Source organism: Achroia grisella, unplaced genomic scaffold (genome assembly GCF_030625045.1).
Source record: "Achroia grisella isolate CSIRO2021 unplaced genomic scaffold, CSIRO_AGI_Agris_v1 utg807, whole genome shotgun sequence".
NCBI classification, from domain to species: Eukaryota; Metazoa; Arthropoda; class Insecta; order Lepidoptera; family Pyralidae; genus Achroia; species Achroia grisella.
This window is the reverse complement of record NW_026713028.1, coordinates 3,331,850-3,353,641: the sequence shown is the minus strand read 5'-3', so window position 1 is coordinate 3,353,641 and position 21,792 is coordinate 3,331,850. Positions and strand designations below refer to the sequence as shown.

At 30.9% G+C, this 21,792-nt stretch overlaps 1 protein-coding gene across 1 annotated transcript in view; it reads right to left on the bottom strand.

Annotated features, from left to right (window-relative positions):
• Positions 1-21,299, bottom strand: part of LOC131851746 (hemicentin-1-like) — a 31,323-nt gene extending 10,024 nt beyond the window's left edge. The window contains exons 1-4 of the mRNA XM_059202292.1: positions 21,106-21,299; positions 19,834-19,960; positions 14,806-15,002; positions 5,944-6,054 (exon numbers count right to left, since the gene is read on the bottom strand). Coding sequence (XP_059058275.1) covers positions 5,944-6,054; positions 14,806-15,002; positions 19,834-19,960; positions 21,106-21,193 — 523 coding nt within the window. The 5' untranslated portion in view covers positions 21,194-21,299. The remainder of the gene's footprint in view (positions 1-5,943; positions 6,055-14,805; positions 15,003-19,833; positions 19,961-21,105) is intronic.
• Positions 21,300-21,792: the final 493 nt, after the last annotated feature.

The following is a 21,792-nucleotide window of genomic DNA, read 5'->3' as shown; positions in this document are numbered from 1 at the left end:
TCCATTCATGCTTTGTAATTCCAAAAGACTAATATATCATGCCTTTTACTGTAATTTTATTTTCAATTACAGGATAAGATGCGTGTTTACACGTAGATTACCTTTTACAAGGGTTGATTATACAATAGAATCTAAATAGTAGTATCTGGACACTACTCATTCAAGTACAATATGTTACAGGCTTGTCATTTCCTCAGCCTATAAAAATTCATAGTAACTGATTGTAAGCCATTTCCTCGCCCTTTGTCACACACAAGTGAACTGACTGGTCGATAAAAGCTTTTGGCGGTTTGCGACCGGGGAATGCAAGGAGAGGAATTTCTAAATGAGAAATTGAAAATAAATTAATCCTGGTAGGGACAAGTATTGTGTAATTTTACATTATTACGTGGCCTTAAGATTTTTGGGAATTAGATTTTGTTTCCCCTTGACGGAGCCGAAGTTTACAAAGTTTCTCACGACCACAGCCTACACGTGTAAGCTATTTTGGCTGTTGTAAAAATATTATTATGCCTTTTTCGTATACATTTCACTTAGGTAATTTGAAGTAAGTTCTTGTATTTTTTAAGCGTAAAGTTTTTAATTTCGGTGGCCATGCGACGTTTTTGTTTTATCAAAATTGTATAATTAAAATTAAACATATTTCTTAGATGTTACTTTTAAGAAAATGTGTAAATTGTAAAATGACGTTGTATAGATATATGTATGTATGATATTTTTAACTTTATATTTTTCGAATACCTCTTTTGAAGATGTATTTCATGTCATGTCATGTTTTTTAATACATTTCAGTACTATAGTTCGCAGCTCCATTGTAATGTGATTTCATCATTAGAAAACGAATACATAATATATTACAACATGGCGAAATAAAAATTGGATTGGATAAATTTTGAAATGTTTAGATAAATCATATTCTGAATAAAAACATAGTATTATTTTATTCATAAACAAGTTGGTATATAAATTGCTAATACCTACAATTTTTTTATGAAACTATCATGAGGTTTATTAGATTATCCAAAAAAAAATTTTTCTATTTTAAACTGTGCTCGTATGTCATCTTTATAATGAGTAAAGTAGATTTATCTATACGATGAATAAAGATGTCTCCATATACGAGTATATTACTCCTTGTGTAGAAACAAAAGAGACATTTTTTTATATTGTCAAGACTGGAATCTTTATACATAATTTCAAGTTAAGAAATAAATACTTGTATAAAAGAAGGTAAAGAGGAGAGAGAATGTCTGTTATATACTAGGCCAGATTCTAGGCATTGTAACTCTCGGTTAATCCGATCCTGGTCGTATAGCTACTTATGAGAAAAATAATGTTTGTGCACTATTTACTTTAGCATTTGCGTAAGTTTTTTGTATAATGTTTGTAAATAAAACTGAAAATAATGATAATATATAAAAATATTTTTTTCTGTCTGTATCTAATGTTAATCGTTAGTAATTGTTATATATTCCAACTGCTGATTACATACATGAAAATAAGTAGGATATTACATTTTTTTTCGAATAAGTAAACAGAAATAACGTAATTACACTGTTTGTAGTGAAAGTAAACAAATTTGTCAAGGTTTAAGGTAAAACAATTCTACGTTAATACGTTAAAACAATTTTACGTGAATAGTGATTTGATGGTACATACTCGTAGTGGTACTGATGAATGATGAATTGTACCATTGTCAAATCATAAATGAGTGACAAACACGCACTTGTTCGATTTTAGTATATATGTACACATAGCCGACAACAGTAGTGTCACATTCCTCTTCTATAGGGACAATAATGGTTATGTTTAATAATGAATTATATTCTATACTTGTTGGATGTTGTTTTTTTATGAAATTGGAATGGCAAACAAATTGAGTCCTTTGACGGAATGCGGTAACTATCGCCAACATGCTCGTGTCACAGTAGTTTCTGATGAATAATTTATTTTATCTTTGTACATTGTAATGTCTCATCCATATTTTACAATTCATACTGGAATACCACAGTAGATTTTGGTTGAGACTGCACAATCTATCTCAGGTAAAATCCCATCATGTGGCTGCTGATTTGTGTGCTGCTATTAACTTCCTTCTTGGCTCGGCTAAGAAATTTTCTCATACAATAATGTAGGGCTGATTAAGTAAAGTTAACAAATTTTACATATTTGTAATTTAAATTCTTTTTCAGAACAAACAAGAATATGCAGCTAGTTTAAAATTTAACAGATAATAACGTAGGTATCGTTTAAAGCAATTTATTTTTAATAATATGCTTTAATTTATAATGCTCGCAGGGCTCTCGCAGGATGGCCTGCGCTGCGCTCGAAAGTACAAAGATGACTTCAGCCAAATCATTAGATCATCAATCAGTTAGCTCGTCTTGGGCACTCGTTTAATGAGGAAAATACGCTGATCGACCGGATATAACAGTGGTAATAATAAGAAGCGAGGACTTAGAAAAGAAAAGCAAGCAGCGCCATCTGGTTCCAAGCTAAATAGAGCTTCTTTTATAGGTGTGGTTGTTTGACGTGTTGATAACAGAAGGAGTGTGAAAAATTGTGTGTGTGAAAAATTACATAAAAAGTCTTTTCAGATCAATAATGAGTAGGCGAATAATTGACGCTTTATAATCTATATACTTTTCAGTAAATGTATCGTGTCATATGACTATCGTGAATATTAGAAGGTTGGTAGCCTACATTGGTATTAAACAACTGATATAATATTTAAATACATTTTTATATATATAGATGTGTGTTTGAGCCAGGGCTACTACTACCTAGCCTTGGCTCCAATCCCCTCCCCCCGCTGTATTTAAAAAGCTACAACTTAACATCTTGAAGAATAAACACATGAACATCGCTAAATTATATTGTTTACTAACAAAAGAGTGCTCATTAAATTGCAAATAAGGCAACAACTGGGTTATATCAAAACAAAGAGATCTAACAAATGTATATGGTTGTGATGTTAAAATAAAGTTAACAAATTTGATTTATTTATTTTTTCAGAATGAACTTTGCAAATTGTATGAGAACGAATATGCTTGAATATTTTTTGGTTATTTTTTTCAATTCAAATTTGCTCAGTGAAGAAATATAAAGGGAACTTAATAGGTAATTGAGTTACACTTATAAGATTTTTTTTAAATTGCTTTTATTAAATGGGATCAAAAAATATTTGAAAGGAATGAAATTACACGTATAAATACGTAGTTACATTATCAGCGAGTAACTAATAATAGGTTGTATTAGTTAGGGGTAGTTAGTTTAGTTAGTTAGTAGGCTAGTTTCTGATAAGTTAACGGTTTGATTTAAATAAACAACACCATATTAGGAGTATATTATTAGTAAATATATACAAGTATAAGTAAATTACTAGTTATTTTAATTTGGGATAATTAGTTTGCAAATTCGATATCAAAAAGAAGTCTTAAAACTGATAAATCTTAAAAGTCCAAAAGCAATGCAAAATTCTTAAAAATAGTATCGTGTATACATAAGAAATATAGCCGAATGGATATTCTTCTTCTTGCAGGTTATTAACATAGATTGAATAACACTAGATTATTAGTACACTTAAATTATTTGAATAGAGACTTAGTAGACAAGTTGAAAATAAAAAGATTACAGATACTGTTTAGTCTAAACATAATAAATCTGCTTTAATTCATCTAGGTAATATTCTGCTTGTGATAGTGTAATATACTATTAACTAATGTTACATAAAAATCTGCTATGTTCATTTTATTTAGAAAGTACAATGTGTTATTTAAAGTCTTCTATATTTCTTCCTTCATGTGACAGGCACAAAATTCTAATATTTTTGTCCGTTGAAGCATCAAGTTACGTGATGGATACAACGTGAGGCAGTGTTCTATTGTTTTATAGAATTGGGGAGTGTGGATTATTTATACTTTGCGTATATCTTTTGGATGACATTTCGTGAGAGTAAATGTTGGTCATGTCGATTTGATTCACTACAATTTTGAGAAACAATTTTAGTTTAGAAATTTCACAATAACATTTCTAGATTGTACAAAGATTTTAAACTTAAGCTTATCCTATTATGAATCGTTAAAGTGACTATTTTAGAATTTCCGATCTGCTGTCGTATTGAGAAGTTTGCTGTAGGATTTCCACTTTAATTAAAGTTGAAAAGTAAGTTTTAATTTGTTAGAATTGTATAGATATAGAGCCCGAAAATTATTATAAAATAATAATAACAATATACCCATATAATGCTATGCCGCTATAGATTATTTTTGCACTTTGCAAAGATTGATAGATAATTCTATAAACATTACGTTCACCTTTTGTACCATACTTTATTAGTCAATAAAACCAGACAAAAATAAATAAGACATGCCAAAGACATCTGTCGATTTTAACGTTAGCAACAAACAACATAATATAATTAGATAAATAAAAAAAACAAAAGCAATACGACTTAGTATAATTATGTATGTATATGTACATTGATTTAATTCAATAATGTCAATTCAAAGTTTTGTCGTTTGCGAAGTTTACGAATTCCGAATTACGAAATGCGAGGCTCGAGAATATATCATTATAGAATTATTCGAGAATTTGTGTTAAGTTGTTCCCAATCGCGCACTTGATTAACTTAACTTTCTAGGAATCACGTGGTATAAATACTAGAGGTTAATTTATGTAATTACGTTCAAATTATATGATAATCTATTAAAATGCGGTCTTTTACAAATAATTATTGAAGGAATAATCCAGAGCCGCCGAAGACCAGGCAGGTGTCGCACTTCATGGCTAAATAATCTAAGGCAGTGGTTTGGAATTAGCGCCAGATCCTTGTTCAGAACAGCGGTGGATAAAATTAAGATCGATAGGATGATCGCCAACCTCCGCTAGGAGACGGCACATAAAGAAGAAGAAGAATCTATTAAAGAAAAAGTTTATACGGTGACATGTTTTTGCGTAGTTTAATTAAATTGAGTAGCAGAATTGAAGTAACAAGATGCCTGAGGCATTGAGTATATTTTGTGTGTGCGCCATTCATAAAGTTCCATACATTAGTATTTTTGCTCCATAGCAAAAGGAAGGTAATTATCTATATGGATTTTACTCGTAGTAGAGTTTTGTATCTGTTTTCATCCCGATGTCTGTCGCGAATGCATTCATGTGTTGTAGTCTGAAGGATAATAGTGCATTTCTTGTATATAAATATTAATTAATTCGTATAGGACACTTTCGCTTAGGCTTTACAAGTGAGTTTTTATGAACTCCAAACGAAAAAAGAGGGTTTTTACTCATTTTCGAGTTCATGAAGACATTTCACTTTTTATAGAAAGGGTTTTCATTTATATGTAATTATAAAATCTATTGTACCATCATAATATTGTATAAAAGATAGCAATCAAATTGTTGTAATGGCTGTCTTATATTTTCATATGTACATAAAAATAATCCTTAAGAGTATTTTTATCTCTCTATATTCATCTAGACTGATGTTTTGTACTTTTCATATAAGATTTTAACCCTAAATTTTACTGTATAATGCATAATTGACTTTTTGATTTAAATTTCAATTCAGAGTGTAAATATAGGCATAGTGATAAGTTCAGGTGGTAATTGTGGTCGTCATTTAACTGAAATAGACATTGTACAGAGACGTCTGCGTAGGATTTACTTGTCTATGTCTACCGATAAGTGGTTTGCTTTGTAAACAGTATTTCGATTTGAAGCATTGGATATGGCAGCGAAATTACAGGATTCGGATGCATGAAACCTTATACCTCAAAAATAGCAATATATGAGACGTATTATGAACATACACAGCAATGTAACATCAAAGAATTTAAACACCGGTTGCTTCTTTCTATTAGTTGGGTCGTTGCCTCGTTTGACATTGTAGTTAGGTAAATAAAAAATATTCCGCTAATTAAATTGTAGTTAAATAAATACCTCCTATGACGAGACAGCTGAGTACTAAAGTGTCTCCTTCGTGGTAAGGACCAATTCTGTCCTCCACTTTATTGCCCACTTCGTCCAAGAAAAACGGCTTACTGGGGAGCACTGAAACATAAAGAAAAACATTTTTATTAAGGTTTGTTCTAGTTTTACTGCATACACTATCTGTAATTGTATTTTTCGCGTATCTATTATGCTCAAGTTTTAGTTTGTATACCATTTTATTTCTTAAAACTATGAATAAAAGGAACAGTAGTTCTTGGGAATAATAGACTTGATAAATAGCAAAAGTTGCTTATTTACTATTTATCAAAGTTAATTTGAGTTTGAAATTTGATAATATTATATATTCTAGATTCGAAGTCATCTAGTCTAATATATAGAAATAATAATCACGGCATAAATTGAGAACGACTTAACCGATTGCGGGTATCTTTTTTTTATTTCTACTACTTTGTAAGGTTCATTAAATAAATGAGTACTGTGTCATTTGGAGAATATTGTTTTCCCTTCACAACTCGCTAAGACAATACTAAGTGTATCGCGACATATAGTGGCTTATAAAAATGTGTTATAGATAATTTATACGAATGAGCACAAGGTTACCAGATACACCTTAAATCGATGAGCATTGGAGTGTACGCACAATTAATGTTCTGTGGTACGCTGGCGGATACTTCGCTACTTGATGGCGTCCGCCCGAAATATGAAAAATACACTCATTTCCGTTGCCCGAGCGGAAAATATAAGGCCGCCGTTCATTCGCCAAGGAAAAATAATATTCATGAAACATGTAGCTGAGTAGGTACTGTGGCATATGTGTGTATATCACTGAATAAATAATACGTTTTAGGAGTTAGTATTGAACTTTTCAGAATTAATCTGTTATAATTAAAAATCAGACAACTCCTAAAGTCTAAATTAAATCTCAAAAGTTACTTTTTGGTTATATTATTCTTTTGTAAAGTATACATAATATATGTCAATCAATATTGTATCATACATAATTTTAATTTGCATGAATTAAAATAAAAAAATAATGGATGTAGTTTTAGTATTACATTAAATTATTTTTTATTTAAATTTAAAGTGCTTGCTCTACTTGACATAAAAATATAATTATAAGTGAGGGGGGCATAACTCAATTGGACTTGTTAGTTATTACAGACAATCTGTATTAAACTTTTTAATTATGTATAATATATTTTAAAAATATAAAATTTATTTTATTTTAAAATAAGTTTTACTGCATAAAATTTTTTTGCTATGGCAAGAAACTCAATTGAATTACTTTTTTTTAAAAGCCAGTTGTTTGTTGTGTATTTTAATACTTTAGATCCAGGAATTAGCTTGATAACCCATATGTAATTTTAAAATCTACATATTATTTAACATACTATGTGTATACACTTTGTCGTTTGTATTGAATAACAGATGAGGGTATATTTATCTTGGGACATATTACTATAAAATTTAAAGTGACCCACACTGTCAATTTTTTAATTATGTGTATTCATCTGGGATATACATAAAATAATTATATAAATAATCTCTTCAACAATTTAGAATCAAGACTTAAGAGCTATCAGATTCTGTTACAAGGTTTAATCATATATTAATATGGTCATTTATTACTTAATTTACAATAAGAATTTAGGTATTTAAGTAGAGAAGAACTGGTCAGGAACTCAAATGTATTTACTCAACGTAGGTAGAGAGATCTTGGTATTCCATCTTGGTAATAATGTTTGAAAATATTTATCTACGTACCCACGTTAATTTATCGAAGTTATAAGTAACTATTAGCTATAATTGTTTATTTATTATTCACAGTATAATAATTAATATTTAAAACATTCCTAATAATAGTCGGCGTAAAGTCCCGGGCGTATAACCATCTATGTTACAGGTCTGTAATATAGAATCAAATTGCTTAATATTTATGACGACTCATTGTTTTATAAACAAAGAATTCCGCTCTTGTCGGTGAATCCCTTGCCACTTGCTATGATCTTCCATCATTATATTTGAATGTTGATACGAAATAATTTTCCTCGTCTGCTTGATATAACCACATATTAATATATATAAATATGTCGTGGTCGTCCCATTTTCCTATTTCCTTTAATAATAATGTTCGTAAGTTCACCGTAACGCATAGAGCGTCCCAACATTTTCTTACGTCTGGTTTCAATAATGTTTATGATCAGTCTTTTCTTTTAGTTTGTAGATCTTCGTTATTTATTATTATGAAAATATGAGGGATTAAAATTTCATACAGACCTATATTGTATTTTGATAGGGCAGATATGACAATAAAAGTTGAAGGCTCACCTAATGTATGTACATCTGTGGATACATATGTGTGTTCATGAACATCACATCATGAATATCACGTTTCAACTACATGTGATGTATGTGGTACCTCTCATATCATTATAATAATAATAATCTCAGGACAATTCACACAGCACCATCTAAACCCATGTTTAGCTAGCTAAAGGTTGTATTATGGGTACTAGATAACTGATACAAATACATAGATTTTTTCTGTAAATATGAAAACACCTAGATCAATCAGAAACAATTATACTCATGAATACAAAAGATTGTGCCGTACGAGGAATCGAACCCGCGATCATTGGACGAAAAGCGGTGTGCTAAACCACTAGACCACCGAGGTCCTCATAAGAAATTAAAGTAAGGTGTAATATATCCATATCCTGCAATTTCACACTCTATAATCAAACTAAAATGCAGTTTACAGATCAACCTATTTGGCTGCTGAAATAGGTAAAATAGAGATACTATGCAGACTTTGTAAACCTTGTACAGTAAGTACAGACAAAGATAATAGATACGGTAACTATATAAATACAGGTCTCTTCTGTATATATCTTGACTACGAAAAGGCACTATTCCAATAATTAAAGAGATCTATTAGAGCATACCAATACTGACACACGTGTGTGGTGGATACGGCTCTGTTCTGGTAAGAGATAGATAAGATGAAACGTTGGATTATTTATTTCTCTTGTAACCATCGAGTTTCTTTCTCTTACATATTATATATGTAAGAGAAACGCGCATTTATACTTCGTTCCCGTAATTGCTTCTTACCAAATTCTGAAGTGAAAAGAAATGTTGCAGATTTTTTTCTTACTTCGTTCGTAAATTGCGGTAACATTATCTTCATTAACTTTGAATTGGATGGCTTTCATACACGAAATAGATTACATTATTGTGATAATTCTACGCAGTGTTAGTAAAACCCAGGTAAGCCTTTACTAATAAGTAATTCACTTACCTCCCTTAATTAACATGCTTGTTAGTAGCTTCAATGAATTAATTATTTTAGGTATAGAAATGTTTTCTGTATAATGATACCTTTTTGGGACTCTGTTATTGTACATGTTACTAATGTTTTTATCTCTAAAATAGTCATATTTACTAAGACAACTTCATTAATATAAAATATGAACTAATAAGATACATTTGTTGACAAATTATTGTAGAATATCATTTTACTTTATTAATAAATACTATATAATAAATAACATAATATGTCTCTTTATATTTATTTGGATGTATTTTCTTTTATCTAATATTATAAATGCGAAAGACTGTCTAGACAGACACTGAAAAGACAAGGATCTGTTTGTTACCTTTTCGTTACTAATAACTAAATGAAAAATAAGAAGGAAGATTATTATATCACAATGATGAACATAGTCAATCTTTTATTTGAAAAGACAACCCAAAAGGAAGTGAAACCGGACACAGTGTATGATAAATGTATTTAAATAATTACTTGCATTTAAGTATTATTAAATACAAGTATGTTTACGTTATTTCCAACTATTAGATATATATTTACATTGCAGGGAATTAGAGGTTAGTCGAATAAAGTTTAGAAGGTCAACAGAATACTGAGCCACTAAACTTTAGAATGTATACAATACAAATGAACTCGGCAAGTCCCCATAGGTTATCGCAATTAAATTTCGTGACAGCTTAAAATACGACATTTTCAGAGTAAATGTCTCCATAGAAATGTTGTTCATTTCTGGTAACATACAATAATGAATTTCTAATAATTAAACATTTATAAAAAACTATCTGTTACCTGCGATTTCGTGTGCAAAATCTTTCGTTGACAAATTGTCTCTAAATCTTCTAAATAATCCGTCCACTCGTTTAGTCGCTAAAAGGTAACAGATGGGCAGACACATTTTTGGATTTAGAATATTAGTATGGATTGATAAGTCATATATTGCAACAATTCTTTAAATGATTCGATTAAAAATAATTAATTTTATTTTGTATATCATAGATAACTGTGGACTCCCTCCGATATCAAATCGCTTCATCTTATTTCGCAGAGAAATTACCGGGTAGAGATTCTTCAGTAATTTCATTGCTGTATCTCATCGATCATACTGGTATATGGCTTGCAAAGTAATCTGCTGGTGGCAGAATGAAGTGAGAAAGAGGGATGATGGCGAATTTTGTTATCGAAGTTTTATTTTCTAGATTGCCATATAGTTAGATTTTGAAGAGACATGAAAAAAGTGAGTAATTATATATTATATAAATAATTAATAGTAATAATAATAAGATATATTATCTTAACTCGTAACTTTTCTATCATATATAATGTATTAAAATAAAAAATATATTATCATAAATTATATATTTTTATTATTGTCAGTTGTCCTCCCTATTTCATTGTAAGATTATGGAAAATGCCATAATGTGTTGAGTTCTTGTTATATAAATAAAAAAAAAAATTAATTAGAGGTATCACGGTAATCGGTGGTATATACAGGAGATGACAGTTATCTTTTACTATTAACTGGCATATCAGTATATATATATATATATATATTTTACTTAACACATTATTAACATAAAATGATATCTAACCCTTATGATTTTCACCTGAATATAACGTCACTCAAGTAATATTTACGTGACATGATCTGAATAATAATTCGACTGTTCATGTCACATGTGAATTGGCTAGGCGCAGACTTGTCGACGGGCCCGGAATAATTTCGGAAAACTGTCTAGCATTTCAGGGCATTGAGTTTTTTCTAGAGAAACTGCCTACTCGCCTTTTCCCCAATGGACACAAAGAAAAATATTTACTAAGCGTTATTTCTATTAAGTTAAATGGTTTTCTGTTAGCCTTCTTTTGCTTTAGTCTAGCTATATACTATATACTGCAGCGCTATCCAATTAACACTGGTTAAATGTACTATTTAAATATGTATACATAATCTGTTTGCAATATTTAATTAAAATCCAATCAAATATAATTTGATCTATTAATAAACATCCAAATATTTATAACCACATTATCATATTTTTATAAAATATACATTAGGATATTCAGTACGACAATATTCCGCCGTGTATTAACACTGGTTAAATGTACTATTTAAATATGTATACATAATCTGTTTGCAATATTTAATTAAAATCCAATCAAATATAATTTGATCTTAACATTTATATTAAGAAGATTAATAAACATCTAAATATTTATAAACACATTATCATATTTTTATAAAATATACATTAGGATATTCAGTACGATAATATTCCGCCGTGTATTATTACATTTATCGAAAATAGGTGTAATTAAATCCTACACACATAATAACCATCATTGATTGTAGATTAATTGGGTGCTAGTAGAGTTATAGTGTTTATTTTTAACTAGCTGTACACGCTAATTCGTCCGCGTGGAACTTAATTTTTCTGAAATAAAATATTTTTTCTAAAATAAAAGTTACTCCTTATTACATCAGCTACTTCCCAAAAAATTTTTATCAAAATCGGTTCAGCCATTTCAGAGATAAGCCAGAACATACAGACACAAAAATTGTAAAAAATGTTTTTTGGTGTATGTACCGTATTTATATGTATGTAGTAAAAACGGTTATTTCAATATTTCAAACAGATACTCCAATTTTATTCATATGTATAGATTAGATACTGCAACAGCAGTGTCTAATTTATAGTATTTATTCATATCAAATCGTTTACACTACGAATGTAATTTAGATAAATAGATGAAAGTTACGACAATGAGAAATACATCGTTCAGATGCGAGCAGAGTCTATTTTGCAAATTACGTACTTGCGATTATTTTAAATCTGTGAGAACTAAAAATATCTTATCTTAATAATATTATAAACGAAAAAGTTTATAAGTATGGATGGATGTTTGTTACTCTTTCACAAAAAAACTACTGAACGGATTTTGATGAAACTTTACAGTAATATAGATTATACATCAGAAACACATATAGGCATAAATCACATCATGAAGTTAAATAATGAAAATAATGAAAAAATCACAATTCTTTTGCATAGTCTGCATAATTTCTCAAATACAGAAGGTATTACATGATATAAGTATCTTGTCAGGAGTATTAAATATACAGTTTCCAGAGAATACGAATAAAATTAATCTAGGAGAGGACGAGGCGGGTGAGTAGATTTGCCCTCTTACCACGTTGGATTCAAATATTCTCGGGAAAATGTGGCCATATCCTCCAAGTTGTTCTCCAGAACATAATCATTGGGTTTATAATCGTAATTATATGTATATATATAAAAAACGTAAGCGATAGTTGTCTGTACATTGAGAATACATGAAACTATGATAATTATGCTATATTCAAGTAATGCAACTCTAAACGAAAACTTAGAGATTTTTTCTACAGAAGTGAAGCCTGGTAGAATTGGATTGAAGATAAGGAGGCAGTTAGCATATCCTAGCAAAGTTAATAGAAGTTAATCAAGGCGGATGCATTTCTAAAGTGGATAAATTGGAATCTGATGGTACAGTAAAAGAATTGGAGGGATGTGGTCCTCAATAATGGGAACTAGTTGCTTCATACTAGCTACGCTTAGCGTCTATTAGGTTGGTCCCTTTTAGACACCATCATGGTTAATTCCTAGTGAATTCGCCTTGATGGACTAACTAACCGACTTTATGTTCATTCTAGAACAGTGGTTCCCACCAACAACCTTGAGTACCCCTTATTGTAGCAATCACACTAATATGATAAATGTGAAAGTTTGTGAGTGTGTGTATGTTTGTTTTACTGATAGCCGCACGTACCCCTTGGTGCAACTTCACGTACCCCGGGGGTACGCGTACCACTAATTGGAAAACACCGTTCTAGAATATCTTACTCATGCCGCGACAGCGTATATCGTTAGCGTAGTTGGGTGCACCATTCCATATTTATCCATTAAAAAAAAAGTAAAAGCATTGTTAGAAATATTTCATATTTTATGTGGATTATTATAAATTTTAGTTTTTTCACTATATTTATTAGTACATTCTTCATCCTATCTACTTGAAAGTTATTTTAGTATTCTCTTTATAAAATAGCCGTCTCCAAAGGCAGGAAGATATTAAATATTTTCATGATAATATATATTATATATACACAGGCTATGTTATATTTTATCACGAATAACTTTGTTTAAAGTTATTAGACTTTAAACAACAATTATGCCGATAACTATAAACCAAAGAAGAAGACGTAATGTCTTTTGTGTGTAACTGATTTTAGGATTTGTACAAATGCTTACATTCGCGGAAATATGAAACGAAACAAAATAAAGCCTGTGTTAGACGAGACTGTATATGAAAGTAGAACAAGAGAAACAACATTTCAAAGTAGGGGAGTACACGATATGGGATAAAATACATACCTAATATGATAGTACCTATCTAAAGTTTCTGAGGTATTAAACCGAATTGAATTGCAATCTGGGATTGCAATATGATCACAGTGATATTAAAGAATATTATATTGATATTAATACGTATGTTTATTCTTACTAGAAACTATTGGAATAATAATAATAATAAACTAGGATTATTCACACAACACCCTAGTCTCAAGCTAAGCAGAGCTCGAGTTAAGGATACTAGACAATTGAAAGAAATACTTTACTTCTTTTTTTGTAAATCCATACATAATATATGGACATAGAAAATATCAAGAACAATACAAATAATACTCGTACTCATAAATTAGAAATATTAGTACTGGGCAGGAAACTGAACCCGACACTATTGGCAGTCGATGAGCGAAACCGCTACACCAGCGAGGCCATCAAAATATAAGTAAAAAAAACTTTTCTTTTAGGAAAGAAAATATCATCGGTTTACATATAAAATAGTTAAACATGAAATATCCTATTAATTTTTGGTTTAATATCGGTGCTTCCTTCGCAATAAGAGATATTTCCACATCTGAACTCTTTGAAACCAGTGGGTCTCTCAAGTATACCTACTTAATATAATATGTAATATACTATATGTATGTCATTGAAAGATGGTCAGGTGCTTTACGAAGATAATACGTGATAATAAGATTAAGTTATCTTATGGATTAAACAAGACAGGTTGTTTAAGGGTTTGTAGCCCTCTTTTTTAGAACAATGGTATGGATCTGGGATAAAGTTAATCCGGGATAATTAAAATGCTACATTAAGAATTACTTCGGACAGGTTTATATTTAATGTCCATTATGTACAACTAGCTGACCCGCGACACTTCGTTTGCGTCATATTTCCCAGTTTTTACAACATTTTTCATTGCAGCCTCTGTGCCTATAGTCCGTATAGCCTTCCTCGATAAATGGGCTATCAAACACTAAAAGTGCGCGGAGAGTAATGTGAACGCGGTAGCGGCAGCGAACTTGTATGGCCGTTATTGTGGTTCTATTATCATTAAAATTATTTAACAAGTTGATTTATTCATTTGAAGTCACTTGAACGAAGTCGTAAGTAAAAACAGAAGATAACAAATAAATATATTACCTGTGACAGTTAAATTGACGCCAATGTTCCTGGTCTGCGAAATAAGGAAGTCGACACGGCAGTGATATAAAGCTTGGTCGTCCTGGGTCAAGGTCGATATTGTGAGGGCTGTGGGCTGGCTCACTACGTCTGCTTTTAATCTTCCACTCGTGTTGAAGACTTCATTCGACCATTCAGTCTCTATTCGCGCGTCGAAACTGTAAACATCCGTTGTATTTATTTCTAAGATAATAGCAATAATAATAACCCTGGACTATTCACAAAGTGCCATATATTCTAAGCAAAATTTGTGTCATGGGTAATAGACAACTTAATTTTTTTCTACATACATGTATATTATTCATAGAAAACTCCTAGACCAATACAAACAATAATAGTCATAAATAAAAATACATCGTGCGAGGAATCGAATTCACAACTATCAGAAGTAAGGTAATGTGCTAAACTGCTAGGTCTCCGAAGCTGTCAATTATAATTAATATCGATAAAATTTAAGGCTCCATTTTAAAAGAAAAAAATAATTCGATTACTTACAGGACAAACACGAATATTAAGCTTATATCTTCAACGTAACTGAAGATATCCCGCGAATAAAAAAAAACATTCCATTATGATTGATCTTTTGATAATAGGCTGTACTAAGTAGGAGATTAGGACTTATTGTAATGGTTAGTTAATATCTCTTCTAATCTCTGAACAATATAACCAAAACCGATAGCTATCTCTTTTTACCGTTTATTTTTATATAACCTATCTTAATCGGATTTTGGGATAGGTTCCACTGTTATTTTGATATGCTTTTTTACATAGTTATGTCGCTTTGATAGGCGCCCCATCCTTGATAAGGTTTATCAGATATTGGGAGCATTAGATATAATTTACGGGCGGTAAAGTTAATTTTATTGTAATAGCGAGAGGTATTTGTGTCTTTTGATATGCTTACAATTGTGCACAATTATGTATATACCATACCTATAGATGTTTGGACGTTAAATATTTACATTGTTAGTCACTCCGGAAACTTTAAATGACCCAGGAGAAGTTGTACAGTAATGTATTTTTAGTTCTTTATATATATGTAGCTATCCTTTTATCTACGTAAGTAAGTATGTACTTGAAATACAAATTGTGTGTTCTTTTCACCCAGGCCGATAAAGACAGGCGCGGTGTCCTGAATGGGCTAGTGGGATTTGTTTCTTTAACACATTTTACTTTATTTTCCAAACACGTAGTAGTGGTCAATATCCTTAAAATCGGACGAGGGTGAATGAAGTGAACAGACATTAGTTGAGTACCGCCTACTCTGACGAAGTGACAAAGATTGGTATCCAAGTTTCATCGGGTCGAGTTTTTGCTAATTAAGAGAATGGGGACAGTGGGCCATTTACATTGGTAACCTAATTTCGTTTTCTTTAACAAATTTGTAACTTAACTAGTGATCAGTGATAATTTCATATCATGTCAAATTATTAATACACTGTAAATCGCCTATGGGCAAGCCTTTGAGACATTGAGACATGAGTTCACTAAAACTTCATATGTTGCTATATCTATGTAATGAAGTCGTGTATTACACTGATTAGTACAAAATGTAAATGTAAAATATAAAAGTTATAATACCCGATGTTTCTAGGTAACAAACACGTAATTATTTCACTCAGTACAGTTTTGAGGTTTGCTTTTTAGAAACTGTGGCATCGGTCATTGCTATTTCGTTTATATTTGGTTTCTATATATTTAAGTTGCGACCTAGAAATCTCTTCTCTCCGATAATAGAATCGTTAATAATGGAAGCAATTATATGTTACTTGGACTTCAATTCAATTAATCTGTTTTTAAGAATAAATCTGGATTTCTTATCAAAGATTAGTGTAGATAGATAGATGTTAATCAGGGTCCATAGATGGCGAAAGTCATCATAACATTTAAAACTTAAAATATCAATAATATGTATAATTCACTATTATACATATTATTATATTTACTTATTAATCATCTTGTTGACTTGAACGATATAGACGCATATTTATTCAAAGTAAAAGTCTTTTGAAGTAACTAAACATTTCTCTATTTAGATTCTCCGAATTTATTCAGATACGTTTATATCTTTAGTAAATGAAATAAATGTAAAATATAAAAGTTATAATACAGTATTAAATATTTTGAAGTGATTGTATCTTTCTTGGATATTATTGAACTTAAAATATGATTTGTGAAAAATATCTAACTTGAAGTTTTATCAATAGTAAACTTACTGCGAAAGAGATCTTCTAAATTCAACGAAAATTTCTATTCTTTTTTTGTCTCTATGTTACGGTATATTTTTGTCAAAATAGAACGGGTTTTGATGATTATTTTTAATCTATTGACCTTGGATATTATTATAATAGTATATTTTTTATTGATTACCATACCAGTTCCATAAAAAATATATATTAAAGTTTATCCACTGTTCCCTAATATCATATGGGACTGGTTCATCCCAGTCTATCTTTTGTCTTTTTGGACCAAAATGTCTTTGTAATTAGTTATATACGTCATATGCTACAAAACGTAGGTATACAAGACATACCTAATACCTACCGTATTATGTAATTATACATTCGAGTTTAACGCATATATATTTGTGTGATAACTGTAGAATTCTTAAAGGTTTCGCAAATTTATTTATTCAATATTATCCCCGTAAGTTCAAGGTGAAGTTTTTACGCATCTTCATTATTGAATTAATATCGTTATTTTATATACATTGTACAATATACAATATACTGGAATATATGATGTATTTTTTGACTAATTTAATACTTAAGTTAAGCTTTCACTAATAGTTAGTTATAAGGTACTAGTATACTAGTTCTATACTTAGTAATAGATAATAACAGATTATGGAAGAACAAATCCACATTTTGTCTAACTTATGCAAATTCAACATTCCAAAACGCAGAGCACTCCTTCCTATGATACCAATAACATTTAGCGCGTCTATAGGATTAGAATCTAATGAGAGTTGGTCCTTTAATGTTTTTGTAATAAATGAGGACTCACTACCACAGTCCATTAAATGTGTATTAGGATTGCATATTTCGATAACTGCTGTACCCAATAATATAGTGAATATATTTTGTGTAATAAAATAGAAAATCTATTTTATATTAATTTATTTCAACTTTTATTCAATGCTGTATATATCCTTAATGTTTCTAAGTAATATCTAGTATTCTATAGATCAAGTAGTCTATAGATTTCACATTTGCACCATTTTAGACGACAACATGCAATGTATCCCATTTATCAGTACCTTTTGTTTTGTGTTAAGCGTTTGTAGTGGAGATAAGTTAACAAGCAAATTAATAGGGACAGTCACATTTTTTATCATTTTTGTTCTTCAAGTGGTCTTGACTATGTTTTTAAGTGGTAAAAGTTTTTTGCTGATATGTTTTTATGTTCACCTTGTCTCTATAACTCAAATTCAAAGTAAACCCTCGAATTACTAAGTTTTAGTTTTAACTCAACTAATTCGATGTTTGAAAACTGAGAGATTATGTTTTTTAAATTTTAATTTGGAAATATATTTTAATGACCGTACATCGGAGAGACACACATCAATCAATCAATTTCTTTGTCGTTCACACAGTGTAAAAGTGAAACACGTAAATTATTCTTTTAAACAGTTCTTTAGTGGTTTTGTGAAATAATCAAACACAAAAGTACCTGCAAGTATAAAAAACATAAGTAATATTTTTTATTAAATAATTAAAATTAAAGTATTTTGGAGCGGATATATATGAACAATTTTAATTTATTTTTATATTTATATATATAGCTTTGGCTATGATTATTATGTTACTAATATTAAAGTCGAGGGATTCAATTTTGTTTTTCAGAATAGATTTGACTCCGAGAAAATAAATAGAGGTCGAGATTGGTATTTGTTAAAACCCTTTCCTACACACAAATCACTCTCAGAGGAAGATAGCATGACCGATTCACTTGATTTCGATCAGATGATAATGTGTGATTTCTTCATATAATATTGTTTCCCCTCATGGGCCACCAATTTATGTCTTGTATAACATAATGGAGCTTCTAATGAAACCCAGATTTATATATTTAAGTATTTTAATTTCGACAACGTTTTACAAATTAGGTAAGTACAAAAGAAGTGAACTCAATAATCGACGAACGTCTATATAAGAAAAAAAAATAAAAATTATGCAGGTATACAAAAAACAAGTGCGCGACTATATAATGCATCTTCTTGGTGCTATTAAAATATATCAGGCGCTTTAGGCCTGAACACTATACATTCAATAATATATTTGTGTGATAACCTAAAAAAGGTTTAATGTACCTACAAGCATTGAATGATGTATTATATGCGGTTATAGTTTTTAAGAAACCAGATAATGTATAATGTCAATAATATTATCGTAGAAGCTGATTATAGTATACAATCTTATACGAACGTCATAATAGTATGTATTTATGTTTCTGGGACATGAATAAGCAAATAATTTATTTATTACTAAAGATATTTCTTATGTAACTCGAATGGAGACAAGCTGATGTAAAATGGAAACAACCATATTATGTACCAGGTACATCACTATTATGCGTTGCCATTTCGGTTTCACTGTACAAAGTTTCCTTGCTATAATGCATTCTCAATTTGAAATATAGCTCGAAAAGATAGCTGCTTGGTATAATGAATGAGATAAAGGTACCGACGCGGACTACTCTATATATTAGTATATAAGATAAATAAATACACAATTTTTTTTGACTACTCTAATGCTGTTGACCGCAGCTGGCCTTTGCAGCTTCACCGGACGATAGGAAGCAAGTGCAGATGGCACTCCAAAACCGCTTAAGGACTTATGGAGCGGTTGAAGGCCAACTTCCACCTGACGGATACCCGCTAGGGGTTCGAACCTCGACTCAGGCCATCGTAATTTCAATCCCCGTTTGAATGGGACGGGGGATCGATCGGAGGATTATACTAGATTATATGCACAAAATAATTCTTACCTAAATATAGGTGCGTTGTTCTTGTACCATACAAGCAACATGAGTTCATCACCGGATGTGTCGGCGGTTGAGTCACAGTGTAGGGTTGTGTTGCCGCCCTCCAAGGCTTCCTGTTGGGATACTGGTCCTGTCAATATCAGAACATTCGTTACTATAACTATTCCTGTATTTCACATTCTAATTATATAATGTTACCTAAATTTTCATATTATTGCACTCGGTTTTATATCGTTAATAAGCAGCACTTGTATTATAAGAAATGTACTTAATGATATATTAAAAGTTGTGTGAAGAAAACACATACATACACTTATGAATAGCCAATATTTGTATTAGGCGCGGACTTGCTACTATCGGCCCTTAAGACAAGATATAAAGTAAGACTAAAAGAAAATACCCTAAGGACCGCATGGACCCGAGATACATATAGCTATATGAATAGAATGTATAGGATAGGGTACAACAATCCGAAATCTTACGACATTAATCAAGTATTCGTTTCATATCATATTGAAGAAATCATCAATCATGTTAAATTCTCTAGGGACATGTTACTTCTTATGTTGTCGATAACAAACTGTGTCATGAACTATACTGGTTAGTATCCATCATGTAACAAAATGAAAGCAATCCCTTAAAGTACTTTCTAGTGTCCGAACGAAATTCAGTTTTATAACGAAACCGAATTTTCGGCAATTGTTCCAGTTTCGGAGTAAAGTGAATTTTCTATGTATCTATAGTGGTAAACAAACTGACGCACTGATGGTAACTACGCACTTTTTTTTCGAACTACTCTATTGCTGTTCGCCGCAGCTGGTCTTTACAGCTTCACCGGACGATAGCGGGTGAGTGCAGATGGCAATCCAAATCCGCGGCAGCACTTATGGTAAGGCTGCTATAACTTAAAAAGGATGCTTGGCGGATGACATAGGCGAAACAGGGTACTCTGTTTCGACTTATGACTGTGTACAAAGCCTATCTTTGTTAGAAATTTCTACTGCATTTATTTCTTTGAAGACAAAACTGTGCTTTAAAAGTAAATCCATATGATACTGAATCCAAAACGACAGGTTTTAATTTTGTTATTTGTTTATATAACAGTTGGTTTCGATGTAAGGGTTTTACAAGAAAACGGCTTATTATATTACGGCTTACGTATTGTGTGTAAAAGAACGGATTTCGCTGTTTGTATAAACAATTGAGAGCCAATATATATTTTTTCATAATTAAAAGGTAATTTTATTTTTAATGGTAGAAAATATTTCAACGTACCGTCAACGCCAGGAATGAAAGTGTAGACACGTGTATAGATCAGCAGCAATAAGTAAAGCGCCGGAGTGACGCGCATCCTACGGCCCATCCATGCTCTCGTGCGCTGTTCTCATTGGTCAACGACAGCGCACCAAGCCTCATCAAGTACTAGTTGAGACCCTGCCACACTCGCCCCACTGCCCGCCATGTGTACACCACCTGAAACAAATTATGATAATTAAATTTCACTGTCATCTATCACGTATAACCATGTGACATTATTATAACATTCGGTAAACATTTTGAGTAATGTAATCTAATTTCCCAGGCACTGTGGTGAGGCGTGTTCACTTCTGAAGTGTAATAACTTAGATATTTATGCATATTCGTTCGTATCTTGCCACTTAAACTTGTTGAGGATTAGACACTTAATGATACAAGAGGGATGAACTTCTATTCGTGAACTTACGTGGGTAATCTGATTTGACAAGGTCTTATAAAATTAATAGCGAATGTTCGCAACTTAGTTTACACGGATCAAGGTAGGTAATTCGTCTCTGATATATGGTTTGCCTACCTGAAAACTTTCCGGGATTAAGGTTTTCTATAAATAACTTATTGTATTATCAAATTTCTATGTACGTGTTTAAACGATGTACAGTAAAGACTTATATTAGAGACTTTAATTTGAAAATAATATATATACAA